At 58.4% G+C, this 19,587-nt stretch overlaps 1 protein-coding gene across 1 annotated transcript; it reads right to left on the bottom strand.

Moving 5' to 3' along the window:
- Positions 1–44: 44 nt before the first annotated feature.
- On the bottom strand, positions 45–14,721 carry Iglon5 (IgLON family member 5). The gene is made up of 8 exons (XM_003465469.5): positions 14,591–14,721; positions 7,599–7,677; positions 6,891–7,123; positions 5,449–5,568; positions 4,254–4,388; positions 3,977–4,097; positions 3,497–3,651; positions 45–2,014 (listed from the first exon to the last, which is right to left on the bottom strand). Exons 1-8 carry the CDS (start codon positions 14,667–14,669, stop codon positions 1,926–1,928), a joined length of 1,011 nt encoding a protein of 336 aa, XP_003465517.1. The 5' UTR covers positions 14,670–14,721; the 3' UTR covers positions 45–1,925.
- Positions 14,722–19,587: the final 4,866 nt, after the last annotated feature.

Below are 19,587 nucleotides of genomic sequence, written 5' to 3'. Positions count from 1 at the left end.
TGTTCTCTGGATCATCAGAGACAGAAAACCCGACACACATGGGGTACACACACACACGAGACTTTATTGCTTGCGTGAGGGATGGCATCAGGTACACTTGGATCCAGCTGCACAAATGATGTCCCAGAGACCTAGAGTCTCAGCCCCTTGGCTCTGTGTTCCGTGGTGCTGCTCAGTGTCAGCCTCCATGCTCCTGTCTTCCAGGCCATAGCTGTCCCCACAGAGATCTCTGCACTCAGCAGCCACAGGCCACCCTCATGGGGCCCCACCACTCACAGAGGACGTCCCTTTTTGCAATCTGCGCCCCCTCAATGGCCTGACCAAGTGTCCACCTCTGAGCCAATCATGGTGGGAAGAGGCTCTTCTGAGCAGCATAAGCCAATCAGGGATAGCTTTGTAAATGGGCCACTTTCAAGTTTACTAAGAGAAAGTAGGGAATAGAAACAGGGTTAAGGGTGGGTGCCACCAAATGACCTGCCCATGGGCCTCCAGTCGCCCGATGCCTTAACCACACTGACATCTGTAAGCAGAGACTTTGGAAAAAGGCGTTTATTGGTGTGGTGGTCTCAACACTCCCCATGAATTGGAACACACGGCCCCCAGGGCCCCTCCCCGCCCCCTCCCTGCGCCCCGCCCCCGCCCCACCCGGTCCCCTGGACCCTGGGAATGGAAGACAATGTGGGATGGGGCCCATGTCCCCGTCTGAGGTACAGTCACTGCCCCGCGCCCCCTTTGGCCCTTTTGGCCACCACGCTCTGGGTAGGGTAGGTGGGTGGTTATATAGGGTCTTGGGGAGTCCGGGCTCAGGATGTCTGCGCGACCCCTCTTCCCTCTGCTCTGTGTCATGTGGCGTCCTGAGGTCATCAGAACTGAGGCCACAGTCTCACCACGTCCCTTCCTGACGACAGTGCCCACCTTGGGGGCAGTGTGGCTGGACAACAGCTACGGGGCAGCTGGGGCCAGGAGCTATTGCTGATCATGTCACCGATGTGTGTGTGTGCGCGTGCGTACGCGTGTGAGGAAGGTTGGGTCAGCTTTGGGGAGCCAGTGTGTGGAGAGGCCATGGGGCCAACTGCAGGGGGCAGCTGCTGGGCGCTGCAGGTGTCCAAGGGGAGGGGGAGACAAGGGAGGGCGAAGCACAGGGACAGACAGGCAGCTACTGCCATCAGCCTGACAGTTGGATGGAAGCACCGATTGGCCCGGGAGGAGGCCACAAAGTCCAGGGTGGGAACCCAGAGGGAAGTGGGGAGGTCTCAGGTCACTGCGCCAGCGATGGGGTCTCTGGCTGCAGGCAGCTGGTGTATAGCGGGGAGGGACGCAACCGCAAGTCAGAGGCCCGATGATGGGAGGGTGACAGCCCAGCCCAACCCAGCCCACTCCCAGCGTGCCCCAGAGGTGCAGTTGGACAAGGCGGCAAGGGGTCAGTGAGTGCATGCGCAGGGCAGAGGGAGCCTGGCAAGCCTATCCGCTTCCGCTGGAAGCACCCACACCCACACCTAGGGGACGCAGGCAGGGGTGGGCAGGGGCCGTGAGGGGAGGAGGAGGGGGAGGCGGAGAGGGGGGCGTGCTCCCCTCCCCAGCCCACTCCCACACAAACACACACACACGTGCGGGCGCACACTCACACAGCCACCCACACTCGAGCCAGTGGACAGCCTGAGCTGAGAGAGGGGTGCGAGGCGGCAGGGGCTGGGTCACAATTGGAAAGGTGAAAGGGTGGCGAGAATGGCTGTAGAAAGATGCATAATTTTGCGTTATCCCTCACAGTGACGGGTTCTCTAACGATCTTTCCTCCTCCTCCTCGAGTGACTGAGAGCTCTTTCGCCCCCTCGAGATCCAAGGCGCTCGCTCCCCCTTTTCCTCTTCTTCCGGCCTGAGGCCCCCCTGGGGGTGTGGAGGGGGGAGGCGCCCTGCTTTGGCCGCGCCTACACCCTCCACCACAACCAACCCAAGGTGGAGAGCAGGGCCAGGGGCCCCAGGGGCCTCGGGGCTGAGTTCTCCAGGGATCCGGGGCCTGAGGAAAGAGAAAGGGACACGGGTAAGGTCCAGCGACGGAGAGGCCCAGCGTCTGTGCCTGGTCTGTGCTCCAGTCTCCAAGGGTCTCTTTCGTTTCGTCTTGCTGTTACGGATGGAACGCAGGGCTTCTGCATTGAGCTACATCTCTGGCCCTTTCCCAGAGGCAGGGATTGCAGATGTGAACCACTGTGCCTGGAGCTCGAGGGAGTCTCTGGAGTCCAGCTCTCCGCGGGCCTTTCTGGGGCTCCACTCTGTGCGCTGCTTCTTTCTCTGTTTTGAGTCTTAGCATCCTCTCTCATCCTCTCCATTTCGCTTTTACTGTTTTGTTTTGCCCTAACCTCTCAGTGCTTGTCCTCTTGTCGTCTGTCCATCCTACAAGTCCACCTGCATTTTACCCTCTGCTTGTCCAAAACTGGGCTCTGGGCTTCTCTGCCGCATCCTCTTGCCCGGCCCTCACTCCTGCTGCGTACGGGAGTCTCAGCACTGGTCTCCACCTGCCCTGCTGCTCAAGCCCAAGCCTCAGCGCCCTTCTCTGCTGGCTTTCCAACCCCCTGGCCCAGCACCCGAGCTCCCTCCGGGGCCCCACGCCCACAGCACTCCAAGGCCAAGCCCAGTGCCATCCCTGTGGCCCTGGAGGGCCGCACAGCCACTTCTGGCTCCGCCTCGGAGCTCATCACTCAGCCAGCTAAGTAAGTGATTCTCTGTCAAGGCGCCAACCACGTGGCACTCCAGGCTAAAGCGCCTGCAGCGGGACGCCCCGCAGCCCTGTACAATGCAGTCCCCGCGGGGCTCTGAGCTCCGCCTTCCTCCGGGGCGGCTGATGGCTCCAGCGGCTCTGCTGGGTCCCCCTGACCCCTCACTATGATTTTGCAACGCCCTTTCAAGTGCAGGCCAGGTTTCCTTTTTTCTTCCCTTTCTTTGGATCTTGGGCATGGACCCCTGGGGCGCTCTCCCACTGAACTACCTGCTCAGCCCTTTTGATTTTTTTTTTTTTTAATTTAGAGATACAGGTCTCCCTAAATCGACTGGGCAGGCCTGAAGCTTGATAGCCTCCTCCCTCGGCCTCTACAGTTGCTGGGCGACAGGTGGGCGATCTGCTAAACCTCAGCTGAAACGAGGCTTCCTCCCGGAAGCGCGCTGCGGTGGCCTTCCCTGACAGCTCCCACCCCGAGCCTCTCTCCGTCGTTTTTTCCTTAGCTGTTCCTGACATCCGGAGTTATATTTCGTTCCTGCATCTGTTCCGTTACTTATCTACGCGTCCGTTTTATTGCTTTTCTAGCAGTCCCCAAACCGTGTCACTGCCGTGTCCCCAGAGTCCTTCGCAGGTGCCCGATGAATACTGATTAAACGGATCGCTTTTCCTACTCGGTCGCACCTCAGGACTCAGCATGTGTCTGTTCTACCCTGGGGGTCAGTCGGGGTGGCCCCTCGTCCCCCGCTGCAGCCACCCCACCCGACCACACCCCGCCCGTGGACGCACGCAGGAGCCGCATAGAGGCGCTGGACGCTCCGAGTCGGTTGGCGGCGCGACACGTGTAGTTGCCGTAGTGCCGGGCGCTCACGTTGGCGAAGAGGAGCATGGAGCGGGTGCGCTCCGTCTGCACCTTCAGGCCCTCGGCTGCGCCGCTGCTCAGCCTGCGGGACGGGGTCGGGGTCGGGGTCGGGGTCGTGCCGGGCACACCTCAGCGGGTCGCTCCGCGACCCCATTTTCCGGGGACGCCTGGCATCAGGTTCTAGCCCCTACTCCAGGGATGCCCCGTCTCCAGACACCGCGGCCCCTCAGGGATTCTGGGCGCTCCGGGTACGCGCCCCTGTGACCAGGGGGCTCCCTAACCCCGCACCATGAAATTCAGGGGACACGCAAGGCTCCAGCATTCACCCTGGGACCCGAGTCAATTCCCTCCCCTTTCTTCCCCCACCCCTCGCCCCCCCCCCCGTCCCCTCCCGGGTCAGTCCTCACAGTCTGTCGTCCTTGTACCACTGGAAGTCCGCGGGCGGCACGGCCATGGCTTCACAGCGCAGGAGCGCGGCGCGGCCCAGAGCAGTGCGCGCGCTGGTCACGTCCGTGATGGTCGGCGGATCTGGAGAGGGGTGAGCGAGGGTCAGCGCGTGCTACGCAGCCCCTCCGCCTGCAGGCCCAGTCCATCCCGCCCCCTATCCCCCCCCCGCACCCCCCTCCCCAGACCTCGGTGCGCCCCCTTCCGTGCCAGGGCCGGGGGAGGGGCGGGGAGGCTCACAGTTGACGGTGACCAGCACGCGGCGGCTGTCGGGCGCCGAGTTCACCCCGTTGTGGGTCACGCACTCGTACTCCCCCGCCTGGCCGCGCTGGATGTCGGAAATCTCAAGGATCTCGCCCTCCGAGATGAAGCCGTCTGTGGGGGAGGGAGGGGGAGGGGGCGGGGCCGGACACCAACACTTAACACGGGACAACACGGGCAGCACAACGGGACACACATCAGCGGGGCCGGCACTGCAAGGCCTGGAGTGCCCGGGTCAGCGGAAGCCGAGGGGGCTGCGGGGTGGGTGAGGAGGGAGGAGCCTGGCTTAGGGACTGGAACCCAGGGGGGGGGTGCTGGAATTTGGGGTTCAGGAGATCCCGGGATCTGGGATCTCTGATCTTGGTGCTCAGGGAACCCAAAGGAGAGGAGAATCCCAGAATCTTGGAGCTTAGGAGGATTCAGGAAGTAAAGGCTGGCTGGGGAGGCTCTGGGGTTTAGGGTTCAAGCTCTTAGGTCCAGAGAACTAAGATCCCTGTCCTAGCAGTTGGATTTCGGAGTCTCAGGGGACCAAGTATTCACAGGAATCTAGTGTTTGGCACCCTGGGTCTCCCTAGACTCAGGGAGTAGGGATCAGAGATTTGGGGTTTGGTGGGGGGTCAGGGATAGAGCTGGAGGTGAAGTAGTGGCCCTGGGCTGTCACATCCAGGCACCCCATACTGTGTCTGGGCTCCTGTGAGCATTGGGGTGGGGACAGAAGGAGCTTCTGATTTTCTAGGGGTCTGGGCTGGGCCCGGGAACATGTATTTCCAGGGAGTTCCCCAGCGAGGCTGATGTTGGCTCCTGGGGACCACATGTTGGACCATTGGACTCACTGGGCTGCAGTGTCCAGCAGGAGGGGTGAGTGTGAGCTGGAGGTGGTACTGTGGCCAGAACCAGAGCTGTGGCTGGACTTGGGGTATCTAGTGGTGGGACCCCTAGTGCAGAATTGATGGGGTAGGGAGAAACAGGATTGGGGGTTCTTCAGGATAGGGTCTGAGCAGCAAGTGGAAGCCAGTGGTGAAGGCTCTGTGTCTGAGGTCTGGTAAGCAAAGACTGGAAGGGGTGGTGATGGTGGGGTGGCATGGCGAGGGGGGGGGCTCAGGAGTCAAGAGAACAGAGGGACCCAGCCTGCAGAGCAGGGGAATGCGGTTTGTGAGGGGGCTGGGGTCCTCACCTCGGAGCTGCCTCCAGGTGACGGTTGGCTCTGGCCGCCCCACAGCCAGACAAAGCAGGTTCACATTGCCCCCCTCGTTCACTGTCACAGGTGAGGAGATGTTCACAATGCGGGCAGGGACTGCGGGCGGGGAGAGAGATCAGCAGTGGCTGGACACCCTCTCCCGGGGTCCTGGCCCGGCCTCCTCCCTCAGACTTCGGGGAGAGGGGGCCCTGGCCAGGCCTCCTCTCTCTTGACAGATGGGGGCTGACAGTCTGTCAGCCTTACAGTCCCCTGGTCTGTCCCTTTCCTCTCTGCCCTGTCCTCAGCAGCCTGCCTGGGTCCCACTCCTTGTCTGATTTCTGGCCACACTGAAGTCTCCACAGCAGTGAGTGATCTCACTGCCTTCTGGTCTGAATTCCTATCTCCCTGCCTCTTTTTATTTATGATTATCTTAAAATTAATGTAGTTAACAAATACCTATGTGGCACTCTCTGTGTGGCGGATTGTGTTGTGAGAGGTCTATAAAAATCCATTTGAGAGTGTCTTCTTCCCTGTCCCAGGCTGGGCATTACTGTATTTCTCCGATTCTAAGAGTATCTGGGATTTTTTTCTCTTCCTCCGTTTGAGCTCCTCACTCAGGGCTGCCTTGCGACATAGGTTGCCATACTGTTCCCTTTACTATTAGAGCGTGACCAACAGGCACCCCTGATTGCTCATCTGCTGTCTTGGATTTGGGGACAGACAGCACCTTTCCTGTTCAGTTTCCAGGCCAGGGCACCCTTCCAGGCCAGGGCACCCGAGGGAAGGCTCTGCTGCTCAGGCCCCTCCCTGGCTGGTGGGGTCATCCTGGAAGCTGGCCCGGGTGTCTGGCTTCTGAGCTGCTGGTGCTCATGCTGACCATGGTGGGGGCTCTGTGTCTGCATTCCGTCTCTCTGGGTGCTTCCCGCCCTCCAGACCACCTCTGCTCCCCTTTGAAGTGGTTTCCAAGCTTTGTTTCCCCAGCCCCTGGACGTCCAGCCTCTGTGGGTCCCTGCAGCCCCATCTCTTGCTCTGAATTTAATTTCCTTCCTTTCCTTTTCCTCCTCTCCCTCTCCTCCCTTGTTTCTTGTTTTGTTTTGGGGGAGGTCGATTGTTTCCACCAGCTCTGTGTACAAAATCCCCAGCTCAGCCCTTGGAGTGTCTGGAAACCAGCTCCAGAGGGGAGGGACAGTCTCCCTGGTTCTGCACATCCTTGGTCCACCCCCCATGCCCCTTGCCCAGGTAGCTTTCCTGCCCTGAGTGTCACTCCTGTGGTTTCCCCTTCTGCTTGGCGGAAACTCCGTCTTCCAAGGACGTATCCCCAAGATTGGGGTGGCACTGGAGAGCGCAGTGGCCTGGGGGAACCCGCAGGCACCCCCATCATGTAGCACCTTGGGTGAGGGGCCCAGCATCGCGTCCCTCCATCTGTGTACCCGGCTCACCGTGGACAATGAGGTAGACCTGAGTGGTGTACGGCTGGTGGCGGGTCTGGAAGGAGCAGGTGTAGAGGCCCTCGTCCCCGAGCCCCACCTGGGTGATGAGGATGGAGAACTCCTCTGGCGTGTTGATAAGCAGCCGCACTCTGGGGTCGCTGGTCCAGCGGTCGTTGCCGGCATACAGGATGTTGGAGCGGTTCAACCAGGCCACGCGGGTCACGTGCTCGTCGATGAAGCAGCTGGGGAAGGAGAGGTTCAGGTCAGGGTTAGGGTCACACCTTCGGGGCCCACAGCAGCCCTGGGAGGCAGACTGCTGTGGACACTATGCTGGTGAGTGAACTGAGTCTCAGCAGGAGCGCCATAGGCTCAGGGCTGCCACTGATGGCCATGAGGTGTCTGCTGTGTACCCGACAGCCAGAGAGGGATGGAGACCCAGAGTGGGGACAAGACAGACCCTGAATGTAAACAGGCAGAGGTGAGGGGATGGAGGGCATTGCCCTGGCTCCAAATTATGAGCAGGCCTGATATACACCTCCCTGAGCACCATGGGTGCGAACTCCTGCACACCCTCCATGGTCCTTACTGTGCACTCCTGTGGCCGGTGCGTACCTGAGGCCTGGGGCAGAAGCGTGGCTCCTGACAGGGGGCATGCATGGGTGCACGTGTGTCACAGGTGCCCTCCCTCCTTACCAGCCCCACCCGAGCTGGGCGCACCTGAGGGTGGCATTGTCACCTTCGCACACGGTGTAGTTATCGGCTGGGGAGCTGAACTCCAGGCTCTGTGACAGCAGCCCTGCAGGAGAGAAGTGCTCAGTCCTGGCGGCAGGGGTAGGCATGGTAGAGCCTGCATAGGCGGGCACGCACACACACACACACACACACACACACACACACACACACACACCTCAAGGACACCTCTTCCACACCCACCGCCATGCACATTCATGGCTGTTCTCGGAGATACGCAGAGAAGGCACACCCAGCGTGGGCGTTCCCTGGGCCTGCACAGACTCACAGACAAGACGGGGTGGGGGTGGGGTAGGGCACGGGACAGGCAAGCAACAAACCTCCGAGGACACGAGACTATACTGGGCCACAGCACAGAAACGCACACACAGACACATGTTCACACGCACATACGTACACGACACGGCAATGCATGTGCACACAGATGCACATCCACAGAGACACAGAGCACACAGATCTGTGCACAGGATAAATGTATATATGCGTGAAACACACTGGCAGGCAGACAGCTGTATGCGGAGACAAGTATGCTCAGAACATGTCCCTCTTCATGGAGATGGTGTGCAGAGTCGCATATCCATGTGCACAGATACACAGACAGATGTGCTTTCACACAGGTACAGGTACACCCAGGTACTTGCACACGAGGATGCATACCCACCAATACGCATACGTGTTCGTATTCACATTCAAGTATGCACAGATTGGTTTGCAGGTGCATAGACACACAGAAACACAGAAGAAACATGTACAGTCTCACATGTACACACACATTAATTGAGAAATACACTGGCAGACACATCTATCGCACACCCACAGACACGATGCACAGTCTCACACACCTCTGCACACACATCTGCCCGACACACTACTCGCCTCCCCCGAGGGGCACACTTGCAGGCCCCGCCCACACTGGCTGCACACTATGGCGCAGCTCTTCATCTCTCCATGGACGGTGGCCAGCAGGCTGGCCCAGGGCCAGGGGCGGGGGCTGGGCCTGCGGAGGCAGCGGGAGGGAGGCCAGATGACCTTGGGCGCCTGGAGTGGGAGGCCCTGCACAGGCTGCCCTGCCCCCGCCTGGGAAGAGGAGCTAATTAACCTAATGAATTAATTGACCATGCTGCCCCAACGACTCCCAGGGGCCTCTCCATCAGCAGCCCCTCAGGACAGATGAGGCGGGACAGGGCCAGCTGCAGTGGGCTGACCAGGGCCTGGGATGAGGCTCACCCAGGCAGGAAATAGCCCCAGATTCCGGGCCACACACACACACACACACACACACACACACACACAGCTGTGGCCCTGCTCAGAGGGACACGCTATACACGCACACAGTCACAGATCTAGACACACGCCCAGCAGAAGGTCAGCTGGAAAAGACAGCCTCCTCCCAGGAGCAGACGGTCGCGCTCAGCCCCAGGGAGGGGCCCAGCCAAGCAGCACTCGCAAGTCTCCTCTGCAGCCGCCTCCGCTGCCTGCATGGCTCCGGTGACACTAATGGCCCCACGTGTGGCTGCACGGTCAGTGGGTGGGGACACACACATGCATACACAGGGACAGTCGTTTATCTGAAGGTCCTGGTCCCACCTCCACGGAGTACAATCCGTGTAAAGACAGTGACCGCTGCTGTCACTTTCTCAGACACAGAGGGGCGCCCTGGGCTGAGTCAGGTGCACAAGGTCATGCTGTCACCTGTGATTAGATCACACATGGCCACACAATCGAGCATGCGTGTGTGCTCACACGCACACATGGAGCCAGAGAGTCCCATACAGAAAGATTCACCCAGACAGGCCATCCAGGACTGTGCCACCCAGTTCTGTGAAACAGTCATGCTGGGCACGAGGATCTCTTCTTGGACAAGACAGACAGATGGACAGACATGGCCCCAAGGTCTGTCAAGTTTCTGGGGACCCACGTGCTAGGCCAGGGGTTCCCCATTTTGACTGTGCTGGCATTTGGGGCCAGTTGGTCCAGAATACTGTGAAGCATTTGACTGCACCCTGCTCTAGACTCACGTGATGCCAGTAGCTCCCTACACCACGGGGGTGATAATCAGACCCCTCCCTCCACAACAGAGGGAGCCCATGAGCCAGGATGGTGGTGCACATCTGTAAACCTGGCTCCTCTTGGAGGCTGAGGCAGGAGGACTGTGACGCAAACCCTGTCTGGGCAATTTAGCAAAACCTTCTCTCAAAGTAAACCATAGGAAAAAGGACAAGGACAGAGCTCAGTGTGAAAGCCCCCACAACAATCAAAACTAAAACAAAAGAGGAACCAGTGGGGGGAGGGGAGCTGTCCAAGGTCCCAAGGTGGGACCTGTGAGGCTCCTGAACTCAGCATCACCCAGCAGTGCTGAGGCCATGGACCACGACCAGGGGCCAGGGTATGGCCCCCGCAGGCAGCAGATGCATTCGCTCCACACCAAAACCCAAAACTTTCTAATCCTCAGAGCAGACCTCGCCCTTGGGCCGTCACCTGCCAGCCTACATCGGCCTCTGCTCATCACCCCAGCTTGTGCATGACACCATCCCTGTCTCCCTCTTCTCCAGACCTGATGCTGGGCAGACCCTCTCCTGCCCCAGGGACCCAGTGCCCAGGTGAGCTCCGCCCTTTCCTAAAGCCCACCAGATCTCAGGTGCCTCGGGGTTGGTCCTGGATTATGGGCAGTACTGGTAGACGTGGAATAAGCAAGTCCATCCCTCCAGGGGCCTGGGCTGCACCTATGAATGTCTTGAACCATTGTCTTAAAATACCCAGACCCCAGGATCAGGAGGTCCCACTTGCTGTGTGACCTTGGGCAACTCCCTGCCCCTCTCTGGGCGTCAGCCAGTGTGGGCAAGGCAAAATTAACCACTTTTTTGGGGGGAGGAGTACTAGAGATTGAATTTTGGGAGCGCTGAGCTACACACTCAGCCCTTTTAAATTTATTTAGTTTTTGTTTTGAGACAAGGTCTCACTAAGTTGCTTGGGCCGGGCCGGAACTTGAACCCTCCCATCTCAGCGTCCTGAGTAGTAGGGATTACAAGTATATGCTAGTGCACCCAACCAGGGCTGACCTTAAGAGTCCACAACTGGCTGAGTCCCTGGGCCTGGCACTTCCCTATCTCAGCCCTGGTTACACTGGACCCTCAAGGCCCTCTCTGGACAGCTCCTCCAGGGCTTGTGTGTGGCCTGAGAGGCTTCGAGTATTAACAACCAGATGTACTTTGAGAACTCCAGGCCTCATCTCGGCTCCCACAGTGCCTGGACCTCTTCCATCCGAGTTTGGGTCACAGGCTGATGTTCTTCCTCATAAGCAGACTAGAAGTTCCTTGAGGGCAGAACTCAGTTCTGACTCAGTTCTGCGTTCCCACCATGTCCCAACACAGGGCCTGGCTCACTGGAATCCTTGTTGATTAAATGAATATAAACAGATGCCTGTGATACTTTTTACCTCTTGAACTCCTAATCAATTCTCAAGACCCCAGAGTAAATGTCCCTTCACCCAGGAGGCCTTCGCTGACTATTCAAAGCAGAGACTTGCCCCTTTTCTGGGGACCCATGACTAGTTGAGGCACAATACCTCCCTCTCTGTCTCCTTATCTGGAAGAGGTGAAAAGTAAGTTTTCTGCATGGAGTTTTTGAAGGATTCCCTGAGAACACGCAATCAAAGTGCTTAGCTCGGTGCTGGGCTGCAGACTGGGCCCCATAGATGCCAGCTGCTCCCAACAGCACCTTCTTTTAAAGACTTATCTATGACTGTGCTATCCTTGGCTTGGCATAGGCCACCCTGATGGGGATCGGGCTGATTCTGGAGATGCCCCGTAAGCATCTGCTTGAACAATCCTGACTCAGCTCCCTGGGGCTCCTGTCCAGACTAGCAGGAGATGGTCCCCAGGACCCTGACAGAGCAGAAAGCAAGCTCCCTGGGAGCCCCCAAAGGCAGGGCTAGGCGGGGTAGAACTACTGGGTTTCCAGAGTCCTGGAAGCCACGGGGTGTGAGGGTGTCTAGGGCAGCCAGGGCGTTCCAGGCCTGACTCAGTGAGGCCTGAGGACCAGGAGAGCCTGAGAAGAGCAGAGAAACAGCTGAACTCTGAGGCCTGCACATCCGTGATGTTGGCCTGGGCACCCCAGATGCTGGGCCAGGCGCCCCGAAACTGGATGCAACACCCGGAGACTTCCTTTGCTGTGGGGAGTCTCATGGCCCTGCCCAGCTACTGCGCCCATCCGGAGTCTTCTCAAGGTCGACTTCTCCTCCTCCGGGTCCTCCCCGCACTGCCTCCTGCCCGGGGTGGCACTCGCCACCATCCATGTCCTCTAACAGACGACTGGTCCCCCGGACCACGCTTAACTTCCGTGGTGTCACCGTCACTCCCTGAAATGACCTATTTCCTGGTTTGTACGTTAGATTTTGCAACTGGCTTTTGATCTCTCTCCAGCCACTGTGATAGATGTGCAGCCGCAGGGGCAGTCACTGGGGCTGGCTCACTCGTGGCCCTGTCTACCCCTCCACCCCCTCCACTTCCTCCACTCCCATCCTCTGAGCTCACAGCAGCAACCGCAGGCTCCCTCAACACCTGCCCAGTAAACTCCTGAAACTGGGCCTCCACCACCACCATTCAATCCGGAGCTCATCGGGCCTGTGGGTGGCGCAGTAAGCATCAGGAACCTCAACTAAGATGGCAGGGCTGAGGGGCTGCTGAGCTTGCCCTGCCCCCCTTCTGCCTACCTCCACCACCCCCCACCCCCACTGTCAGAAAACACAGGGACCCCCAACTCCCTTGCCGCAGTTGTGGCTGCTGTTGGATCTGGCAGAATTGTTCTACGAGAGGATCGTGCAGCTACTTTTGTGAATGAATATGCACGGTGAGTGTGTATGTGTGTGTGAGTGTGTGTATGTGTTGGCATAAAAGATTTAGAAAAAGAAATGAAAAGTAGCTCAGTATTTACTGGTGCCAGGGAGCTTTGGTTAAGTGGAAGTAAGCCAGGTACAGAGCAATGGGTTACTTTGTTTCTGTTTTGGGAAAAACATCAAAAAGTCAAGGAGTCCTCTCCTCAGCCTGACCTCAAGGCCTTTGCAGGAAGGGTGAGGCAGGGGCTCAAGGGTGGGAACCCAGTAGTCGAGCTGCACTGTGTCACTCGTGGTCTGCTCCTCCCATCTGGACATCAGGAGTGAGACAAGGTGCTAGGTCACACACCTGGCAGGGGGCTTCCAGGCAGGTGCTTGGGCAGGTGCTGGGAGCGCACCCCAAGCCATCCTCTGCCATCCTGGCTCTCCAATGGGGAAGCCACGACCAGAGGTGGGAAAGCGCTTTGACCAAGGTCATGTGGCTTTGTGAGCAGGCCCACCTCAAGCTCCAGGGCAATCATGATATCTGGGGTCCGGAAGAGGGAGAAGTGGGAAAGAGGAAGTTACCTGGGAGAGTAAAGGGGCAGAGGGAAGAGGGGAAACGGGTACAGGGAGTGGGGGACACAGAGGAGTAGAGCGGGTGCGAGAGAGGAGAGGTGGGGTTCGCACACCAGAGGCAGGAGACACCAGTGACACTGTGCTGAGACCAGCAGAGACAAGAGACAAAGAGCAGAGACAGAGACAGACGGGATGTCAGCAGCTCACAGCAGAGGACAGGACAGGGGCCTTGGGAAATGGCCAGGACTCAAAGTCCCAGGGTCTCTGAGGGAGACAAGGGGACAGGGACAAGGACAGACAGACGCAGCGTGGGTGACCAGTGAGGTGGACAGGCCCGTGGCCTCCTACACCAGCTGGGGGCTGGTGCTGTAGCCTGACGCACCCGCCTTGGCTCAGCAGATCTGCAGCGGGGACATGGGTGTCCTGCTGGTGGGGCGTCTGCAGGTGCACTTGGGGACACAGTCTCTATGGCAGTGTGTGTCTGGGCGAGAGGCCAGAGGCAGCAGCATCCCGAGGCTGCTGGGGTCACTGTGTTGGGACTGTTATCCCTGATTGTGGGTCCCTGACTCTGTGACCAATGGTTGGGTCAAGGGCCACAGGAATCCCCTGGAAGCTGGTTTAACCCTGTTCTTGGGCCCCTGCGCAGCCAGGGGCTCCTGCCTCCTGCTCCCTCTCTGTTTGCGTTGGGGACATCTCCTTGACCATGCCCTCCCCATCAGGCCCAGCTGGGGAGACACAAGAGCCAGCCACAGTACAGGGAGTGCCCAGGATTCCCTTCCTGCTCCCCTGAAAATCTTCCAGCAGACCACCACCCCCAAAGAGCAGAGATTAGCCCGGTGACCCTGCATTAACCCTTCTCGTCCCTCCTCACCCAGGGGTCCCCTTTCTTTCTTCTTCCCTCCATCTCTCATCCCCTAGTCCGGCCCCAGAATCGCAGACATTCATCTGAGCTGCAGCCCAGCACCCCAACTTCTGGATCCCCAGCACCGATCCCCCACAGAACTACAACACCCCAATGCCAGCGCTCAACCCAGAGGCCCCCACAGGGGAATCTCAGCCCCTTGGTGGCTTGTCCTGGCCCAGGGACTTCGGTCTGGGGACTCCCTGTCCCCACCTCTTATTGACCTAGGAAGACATCCATCCCCCACCTCTGCCTGGAGAGCCGGACCCCAGCCCCAGGCCAGGACTTCCTCAGCTACCTTCACCAAGCAGGGATGAAACCCTCTGCCAGACACCCCTACTCAGTTCCAAGACGTAGCCCTCCAGGGGAACCTCACCCAGGCCTCTGAGCCCCAGGCTGGGACCAGGTGTCTGGGACCCCTTCACAGGCTGGGAAAGCGACTTCCGCCCCTACGCCCAGGATGTACCGGGGGACGCGAACCCCTGTCAGGGCGTGCACCCTGACTGGCGAAGACCTCCTTTCCTGTCCAGGGATGCATCCCCTCCCCGGGCCGGAGCTACGCGTCCGGGGCCTCCCCTTCCCCGGCCCAGGGTGCAGCCCTAGCCCTCAGCCCGACCCCCACGAGGACCCCGGCATCCAAGCCGAGCCCCCGCCCCCGCGCTGCGGTACCTCGGCTGATGACGGCCAGGCCGGCCAGGGCGGCGGCGGCGAGGAGCCGGAGCCGGGCCCCGGGCGCAGGGGGGGGCATCGCGGCGGCGGCGGCGCGGAGGGGGAGGGGAGGGGGGCCGGTCCGGGGCGCGCGAGGCCTGAGGGAGAGGGGGAGGGGGAGGGGGACCCCGCCTGCGGCTGCACCGGCCCGGGGGGCGGCGGGGGCGGGGGGAGGGGGCTGGGGGGGCGCGACGAGGCGGCCGGAGCTGCTGCAGACCCGGGGAGGGGGGCGGCGCTGACGGGCAGGGAGACCGGCCAATCAGGGCAGGCGGGGGGCCGCGGAGGCGGGGCCTCGGGGGGGGCGCTCGGTAGAGGGAGAGGCCTTTGTTACTGCGGCCCGGCCCCCACCCCGCCCGCCCACCCGCCCGGCCAGCGCCTGCCCTGGGTCCTCAAGGGTGCGAGAAGCTGCTGGAGCTCGGTGCCCTGCTCCTCCGCAGCCAGACCCGGGGTACAGACCTGAGAGCCTCCTGTCACAGACCCGGTGCAGGTCCCAAAATCTCCTCTTCTAGAGCCTGCTGCTTCGGACCTGGGTGCAGAACCCAGATCCTCCTGCCCCTGGCCCGGGTGCAGACTCCGAATCCTGCTGCCCCAGAGCCCGGTGCAGATCCAGATCCTCCTGCCCCAGACCCGAATGCAGAGCCCAGATCCTCCTGCCCCGCAGGCTTCCTTCCATGGATCCAGACTCCCAATCAGCCTCCCCAGGCCCAGGATCCAGCCCCCAACCCCTTCTTCTAGTGGAACGATGGGAGCTCCTCCACGTACTTTCCTGAATAGCTAAAACATTGCCTTTGTGGTGAAAATTTTTGTCTTCCTCCACCCCAGGTTCATCGAAATGAGCGGGGTGAGGGATCCTGATCTTGGAAGTGGAGGTCCGGGATGATAACCTGGGGCTTGAATGTATGAAACACCAAATGACCGACTGACTGAGTGGGGCAGACCAGGGCATGTGATTTTGGCCAAGTTAGTTTTCTCCTCGGAGTCTCAGGCTCTTTGGCTACAAGGTGGAAGAACCCTGTTTCCCCGAGGTGACTGAGAAGGAACAGAAAGGTCCCGAGGAGTCATCACCCCGACTTCCTGCCTCGCACTTTTCATCCCGTGCTAGGCCACTGATTGACCTGGGCCCCTCAACATCAGTCACAGTAGGACCCCCATAGGGAGCCAGGCCTCCGCCTACTCAAGGGAAGAGTCCCAGGTCGGGGAGCTCTGAATGGAGGTTCACGGAAACCAGACTGGGCCGCACCCATCCGTGCAGGCAGAGACAGCCTTGCCACTGCAGCTGGGCTGTGTGACTGCAGCGGGAAGTCCTGCCTCCCTGCTTAATCGCCCCTCCCGAAGAGACAGGACACCGGACATGGGAACACTGGAGATGCTCCTTGAGAACTAGAAGTTGGGACCACCAGACTCCCGGGGCTCAGGATTCTTGGCGGAGGTCATAGGAAAATCCAATATGTTATTAATATCCGCAAACGGCCTAGAGCATACTGAATGCTCTATAAAGGGTAGATATCAATACTGAGCCATGGGCTCTCACAGGGCAGAGACGCAGTGCTCAGGGCTCTGGAGGTCAGTCCCCCCATTGCAGAGGATCTGCCCTCTTCACTGAGGGTTTTCCAGGGCCCCCGTACCTCCAAGCGGGTCTCGGCTTGGCTCCTCAGCTTGGGTATTCTCTCTGTCCTCCTTGGCAGTTAGGGGTGGCCCCTATGTTGTGTGTACTGTGTCTGTGGCTGTGCGCTTCCCAGCTGAGCCCACTCCCCCAGGCCTCACAACACAGTCTGCAGGGGCAGCCTTTCTCCGGAGTGCTTGGGGCCAGGGGTGTTTCAGATTCTGAAATACCTGCATACTTTACTAGTTGAGCATCCCTAATCTAAAATCTGAAATGCTCCCAAAGTGTGAAGGTTTTTGAGGGTCATGTGAGGCTTTAGGAGTGCTCCTCCTGTAATATTTCTTGGTGATCACCTCTCATGGCCAAAGCCACCCTTTATTTCCTGCTCAGTAAAAATGGTGCTAGGATCTTGAGCTAGGTCTCCTTCACGATGAGCAGGTGTTGGACTCTACCTGCAGGCAGCCAAAGGGACACCGAGGAAGGACCTATCACTCCCGGTTGACACCAGCAGGCAGCATTCAGAAATGCTCTTCCCCATGGGTGGCCTCCCTGCCCCTGTCCCTAAGGTCACCCTGCTCTTCTCACCTGCCCTATCTTCTCCCTGCCAAAGTCTGTAAAGAGCTCTGTCCCCTCTTGACCTTGGCTGGCCAAGTTGTTTAACCTTTCTGTGCCTCAGTTTCTTTATTTAAAAAAAAGGAGGCTTCATTTCCACTCTTAGGGCTGCTGTGAGAAGAAGGGTGTTCACCCTGGTCTCAGCTCTGAGTGGTAGCCGGGAAGTCTGGATACTTTGCTGTCTCCTGTCCATCTCTCTATTAATTTCCTGTTGCCGTGGCTCCTCGTACAGTTCTAGAACCTGGAGGTTAAGAAATCAAGCTGTCTGCAGAGCTGCATTCCCTATAAAGGCACAAGAGGGAGAATCCATTCCTCGCTTCTCCTTCTTGGTGGCTGCCTTGGGGCTGAATGACTGCAGTCTCTGCCTGTTTTCACAGGACCTTTCCTCTCCCATCTGGGGTCCAGGCTCCCTCTGCCTCTGTAGTGCAATTGATGGGCCAAAATCCCTAATACACACGAGTTAAAGAAGGAAAGGTTTGATTTGGCTCATGGATTCAGTCCATGGGTGGTTGACTTGGAGGCGGGAACCTCAGGGTGGAAGGGCCTGGAGGAGGAAATCTGCTCAGCTCATGGCACTTGGGGACCAGAGAGCAGATAAAGAGCTGGAGAAGAAGGGGCCAGGGACCAGGTAGAGTACCCAGGGTCACATCCCCATGACCCTCCCGGACACATTCAGAAGTATGCTTCATTAATTCCCTAGGTGTCTCTGAAGCCAACCAGCTTACGAATAGGATTGATTATTACTGTCCCCTTGTAAGGGGGCTCACTGAGGGCTCAGTCAGATACTCTGTAATCACTTCCTCATTTCAAAATCCTTACTGTCATCACATCTGCAAAGAATTTTGTCCTCCTGGAGTAACATCCACTGCTTGCATGGATTCATACCTGAAGTCCTTGGGGGTCACTGGGCAGCCCAGCCTCTGTCCACCCTCTATCCTGTGCTCACCTATCCCATGCTTAGAGGGCCGACCTCTGCTGACCACACCAGCAAGCTCCTGGTACCTCAGCCTCTGAGGGTGCCTTGGTCAAAGGGCAGTGTGGATGGTGGCCGCAGGGTGGCTCTCCTCCCTGCCTGCTGCCAACCTCAGCTCTGGTTGTTCTGCTGTGACACCAGCCAGGCGGCCCCTCTCCATGGTCCACGGCTGTCACAGAGGCATCGGCTGCCTCATTCCTCCCTCTGGTTCCTCCAGGATTCTTTGCTCCTGCTGCTGATGGTACCGGGACCCTCCCCATCCCCGCCCAGGCCGCCCTGCCTCACAGTGCTTTGATTTGTGACTTTATGATGGTGTGAGAACAATATCATATGGGGTAGAAATTTGGCTTCAGATTTTAAATCTAGGTCTTTCCCTGGACTAAGCAGTTGCGGTATGATTTTCTCACGATGCTGGGCAGCGGTCACAGAGGTGAACAACCAGCACCCCACGGGTGCCACGTTGCTAGGCTATGCCCGCTGAAGATTTGTGCTGAACGCCCCTTCAGTTTACCACATCTGCCCCTGGCAGTGGGGTTGCTCGTGATGTGATTTCACTGTAGGCTGAGAAGCTTCCGTAGGTTGGTGCAGCCCTGCACATTCCTCTGTAGATGGCGCCTTTCTTAGAAGTCTGCTTCAGGAATCCCACTGCCAGGGCCTGCTCTTCCACTCCTCCCCCCACCCCAGCGCCATCACTGGCTCCCTCCACCCCCACCATGCTCTCTTTTGTATCAGGGGCTTTCCAAGGACAGAAGCTCAGCAACCACAATGCTTAGAAGGCTCCTAGTGTGGAGAGATGAAAGCTGCTCAACCTCACTTCAAATAAATGAAATAAAAAGATCTCAACAGCCAGGCAGGTACAGTGGCACATACCTGTAATCCAAACACTCTGGGAGGCTGAGGCAGGAGGATGGCAAGTCCAAGCCCAACCTGGGTAACTTGGCAACTTAGCAAGACCCTGTCTCAAAATTAAAAAAGAACTGGGGCTATAGCTCAGAGTGAAGGTCCTGGGTTCAATGTGGAATGGGTTCCAGGCCTCTGAGAGGAAGCAGGGCAAGAACTCAGGGAGTAACAATCAAAGGAAGTCAGCTTCCTCTGCGGCTTTTCAACCTTGGTACTGTGGGCATCTTGGGCTGGGTGATCCTGTGGGGCTGCCTGGGTGCTGCAGGTCTTATCAGTGTCCTGGTCTCCCCTTGCTAGGTGTTACCAGGACTCTTTCCTGCAGTGATGACAATCAGCAGTGTTCCCTGTGAGGGGCCAGGAAGTTTTGGTGAGGACCACTGCTCTGAAAGAAACACAAAGAGCCAGGAACAGTCGTTGTCTTCAGGGAGGGAAACTGAGGCAGGAATCTGGCTTTTTCATCTTATTTCCTTTCATAAATTGTTCACATGAAGCCTCTCAGAGAGCGTGATAGGAAATGTTTGTCATCCTAGCACTCTGGGAGACTGAAGCAGGAGGGTCTCAAGCTTGAACCCAATGTAGGCAAGTTAGTGACATAGCAAGACCCTGTCTCAAAGAAATAAAATAATAAAATAAAATAAAATAAAAAAATAGTTGAGTATGTAACTCTGTACAGAGGCTATGGGTTCAATCTCCAGTACCAAAAAAAAAAAGCTCTCAAAAATAGTCTTTTCTTTTCTTTTCTCTTTTCTTTTCTGAGACAGGGTCTCACTATGCAGTTCAGGCTGGCCTTGAGCTCACTTTGTAGCCCAGGGTGGTTTCGAACTCACAACGATCCCCCTGCCTCAGCCTTCTGAGTGCTGGGATTACAGG

The sequence above is a fragment of the Cavia porcellus genome, unplaced genomic scaffold (assembly GCF_034190915.1).
Source record: "Cavia porcellus strain 051 isolate PalLab524CR breed Dunkin Hartley unplaced genomic scaffold, mCavPor4.1 scaffold_7, whole genome shotgun sequence".
Taxonomy (NCBI): domain Eukaryota; kingdom Metazoa; phylum Chordata; class Mammalia; order Rodentia; family Caviidae; genus Cavia; species Cavia porcellus.
Note: the sequence above shows the minus strand (reverse complement) of the source record. Positions and strands in the feature narration are given on the sequence as shown.

Coding starts and splice junctions, on each gene's coding strand:
- Iglon5 (XM_003465469.5), bottom strand. CDS start 14,669: ATGCCCCCCCCTGCGCCCGGGGCCCGGCTCCGGCTCCTCGCCGCCGCC. Junction 7,124..7,598: donor GGTGACAATGCCACCCTCAG/GTGCGCCCAGCT, acceptor CTCCTTCCCCAG/CTGCTTCATCGACGAGCACG. Junction 2,015..3,496: donor CGCCTCTATGCGGCTCCTGC/GTGCGTCCACGG, acceptor CTCTTTCCTCAG/GCCCCGGATCCCTGGAGAAC.